The sequence below is a fragment of the Morone saxatilis genome, unplaced genomic scaffold (genome assembly GCF_004916995.1).
Source record: "Morone saxatilis isolate NCDOM2014 unplaced genomic scaffold, NCSU_SB_2.0 Contig17, whole genome shotgun sequence".
NCBI classification, from domain to species: Eukaryota; Metazoa; Chordata; class Actinopteri; family Moronidae; genus Morone; species Morone saxatilis.
This window is the reverse complement of record NW_023339729.1, coordinates 25,574,660-25,578,585: the sequence shown is the minus strand read 5'-3', so window position 1 is coordinate 25,578,585 and position 3,926 is coordinate 25,574,660. Positions and strand designations below refer to the sequence as shown.

General features: G+C 41.7%; 1 protein-coding gene across 1 annotated transcript in view; it reads right to left on the bottom strand.

The window, feature by feature from the left end:
- Nucleotides 1-206: 206 nt before the first annotated feature.
- Nucleotides 207-3,926, bottom strand: part of aplf (aprataxin and PNKP like factor) — a gene marked incomplete at its 5' end in the record, with an annotated part of 8,881 nt that continues 5,161 nt past the window's right edge. Inside the window, 2 exon segments of the mRNA XM_035659677.1 lie at nucleotides 207-1,243; nucleotides 3,504-3,550. Coding sequence (XP_035515570.1) covers nucleotides 1,050-1,243; nucleotides 3,504-3,550 — 241 coding nt within the window.

Here is a 3,926-nt window from a genome sequence, read left to right as displayed (position 1 = left end):
AGCTACACTACAACCTGTTCACTGTCTGGTAATAAAAAGTGATTAATCAAATGAAATGCTTGAGAATATTACATATAGAATCATTTTGTGGGTTTTTTTTGGTGGATTTCTGTTACTAAAAAAATTCTAAGAGATCTACTCCTAAAACTCCTAAATTTGACATATTTACACAGACAGACTCAATCAACAAAAACAGACGAGGTTCATTGGAAATAAAATCGTTTTTATATCTGCAGAACAGACGGCATGAGAATATTTCTTCATTTAAAGCTGCATGAGGCAGGATTTTCATACAAAAACATTGTCCTTCAAATCAACCTGAATTATTGCAGTCCGTTGTGACTGACGTTGCCATGGCGACACGATGGCAGCAGGAAGCGAATGTTTAACAAAAATTAACTCAGAAATGTTAAATACGACGTGAGTAAACAGAGGAGAGGCCGACGCCGAGGTCCTGAGAGCTCAACGTGCTGTTGGTGTTTAACTTTCAGGTCTCTGCTCGCCACTTCCTGTTTGAAGAAACCAGAGTTCACTGCATAGACTGAGAGACCTGATCCACCTGATCCACCAGATCCACCTGATCCACCTGATCCACCTGATCCACGTGAGGCAGACAGCGGCAGCGTGTTTGGTTTTATCTGTCAGAGGGAAGCTGGTCTTCACTGACAGTTCAGTAGTTTTTACATCAATATGATTTGGATGAAAAGTATTAAAAAATCCACTGATAGACGGTTTTGGTGGTCCAGTATTATATTAATATTCTACCCGACACAATCTGGCCACCGTAATTCTAATCTGGACTGAATATGGCTGTGTAAGACCAGAACAAGTCATTTGTTTCAAGGGCGGTTTTACAGACCGGCAGCACTACAACAGTATTAAAGTGAGATCCAGACTCATTTCCAGCTTTACCGGAGTCTGTCGAGGCCTCAGCTGCTGCCTCAGTCTCATTGGCAGTGTCACCGGTCTGTCAGTGCACATAAAAAGCCGCCTGTCGCAGCTTTAAGACAAACAAACAAACAAACAAACAAACAAACAGGAGTCTGAGTCTACTTCCTCCTCTTCAGAAGGGCCTTTGCTTCTCTCTGCAGTCCTTTGAAGTCCTCATCCGAGTCCGGGGGCTCGTAGTCCGAGTCGTCGCCCACGTCCTCGCTGTCGTCATTAATGAAGCTGTCGTCGTCCCCAAAGTCCTCGTCTTCGTCATCGGCGGAGGTCTTGTTGGGGGCGGTGCGAGTAGTGCGGGCTGTAAACAGGGAACAGGTTTGCTTTAGAGTCACAGAAGAAGTAAAAGGCTTAAAACCCCCGAGACGAGCTCTGTGAACGGCTTTTCTGACTGCGTTTCTAAAAACTCTTTGATGAGCTGGTTTCTACTTTTGATGAGGAGCAAAAAGAAAAAGACAAAAAGAAGATTTGACATTTATTTTTTAAAATAAGGTTTGCTTTCATCACGATGTCTCTACAAAGTGTTTTTTGGATTTTGTGGGAACATTTTACCAACTTTTTAAACAGTGAGTGAAATATCTCAACAACTTGTTTTACGTCCTCTGACTTTACATGAAGCGCCACCTTCAGGTCGACAACTTAAAGCCCCATGATGTAACTTTTCTACCTTAAAGTAACAGCTTCACTGTTATTGTGGTAACACTCACACAGTCACACACCAACAACTATGTGACTGATATTAATGAAACTGGATCAGATTTTAGGGAGACATTGTTTCCTGATGGACAGTAAAGTAACTGCCGCTAAAAGAAGCCTCTGCTGTGTGCTAGTTAGTTTAGCCGTACTGTCCGGGACTCGGAGCTCAGAGCACCGGGGGGGGAGTGTTTGAGCTTTGGGCTGCCGGAAGGAGAATGTTTTCAGGCCAGGAATGAGCGGGAGCCAGAACCGGACGTAACCAGGTTCAGCAGCTTCGATGGACATCTGCTAACGTCAGAGAATCAGAGAGCTGAGAGGACGTTGATGGAGGAAGGTTAAGCAGAGGAGAGTGAACGTGGGACTTTTAGTGGTTGGATAAAGAGTTTAAAGAGCCTGGTGAAATAAAAGGCTGCAGACAGACGGCGAGCTGTAGTCAGTCATATCAGCTGCTCATGTTGTTGAACAATGTTCAATGTCAATATTTCTTTATTTTACGCCAGAAATCATCGATATATCTTATTTCTTCTCTTCGGTCTTCCACGCCACGGCAACGGCTGCTTGTGTAAATGTAGCGGCCGGTAGTTCCTTCAAGGCTTTATTGCTGAAATCTGATCGGGTTTGGTTTTAAGGGCTAAAGGCAAAATTGTTGCTTCTGTTTAAATTCAACCAAATTCAAGCTGCAGAATTATTTCCTGGGTGTAAATAACAAAGAAATAATGTATTTATTGTTTTATTAGATTTTATATGTTATTCTATGAACTGAATGATCTTGCACTGCAAACATTTCATTACACTACCTTGTGTTAAATAATTAATTCTCTTGATTCTTATAAATACATCAGTGTGGGAGAAATAATCAACTCTTCTCTGTGTGTCTTCATCCTGAGGGTATAAACACGGGTCGGGGCGAGGTGGCGTGTCTTTAATCAGGAGACCGAGACGAGTGACGGAGAATAAATTGTAAACTAAATGTCAACTGAGGCATCAAAGTGCAAATTCTGCTCTGAGGAGCGACGCTTCTCATCAGTGAAGAGCGGTTTGTCATTAAACGTTTGGGGTCACAAGACTGTTTTCCTCTGTGGCGGGGAGTTAATGTCCCGAGGTTAAATTATACAACCTGCTAACAAAAATAAATCAATAGGTCCCAATCGGTTTATAGATGCCGATCGACTCTGGTGACAGAGTGTGTGTGTGTGTGTGTGTGTGAGGCAGAGCTGCTGCTTTATTAAATGCGTTTCCAAACTTCCAGGGTAGCTCAAAGCAGCCACGACCTTTAATTATGGACAACTTTAAGCCTTCATATAATTTAAACAGGTGAGTTGTCCAGTCGACCTAAGGGACCAAAAGGCTGTAAACATGTTTATTTCTGCTGTAAAGTTTTAATATGAGGCCTTATGGAGACTGACTGCTGGAGCCTCTGGTGGCCGTTATAGAGGAACTGCAGCTTTTGTAACATAGCGTTCATCTTAAGAGTTTTAATAAGGATCCTTCTTGGTAGTGCGTTCAAGTCCTGAAGTGGTGATAGAGCGATAGAACTTCACCATCCATAATGTTTTGTTATTAAATGTTCTCTCCTTTCAAATGTTGGAGAAAAATGAGGCTGTATCAAATATGTATAATGGACCCAGTTAATGACTTTATCCTGCATTTTAAAGAACCTTGACATCAAGGAATATATTTCAAATTTAAATGTATTATATGTCGAGAACAGACCCTTTTCACTGATTAACAACTCAACAGATTTGAAAGGAGGATTATGAGTTAACTGTGTCCGCAGTGTTGATGCTACATGCTGTCTGCTGACTGATTTCACTGTTAATTACAATCAACAATAAAACAAAGAAAGACAACCAGAAGCCTCCTACCTGGTTTCTTTGTGTGTTTGAATTCTTTCCTGTGAAGAGGGTTTTTCCTGTGAGGGGAAAAAAAAAGAAAATCTAAGTCAAAGTGAAGTTTAAAGTGTAACTGCAACCTTTCAGCTCTGCTAACCTCCTCTCTGCACATTTACAAAATGCATCAGAGATCTGCAAAGGACAGAGACTTTAGGGAGCGTGGCCTCGACACAGGAACAGTGAGCTGGTAGTCAGAGCTAACAGAGCTAACAGAGCGAACACCTGAACTGATGTGTTTAATGACAGTGTTTAATGAGTGTTTTAATGATAGGGTGGAGGACCTCTTTAAAGAGGATTTGTTTTATTCATGGTCTGTGTAAATACACATCCTCTGCTACAAAAACTATATTTCAGTGAACCACAATGCCTTTGGATCGATCCCGAGTTCGGTCTAGA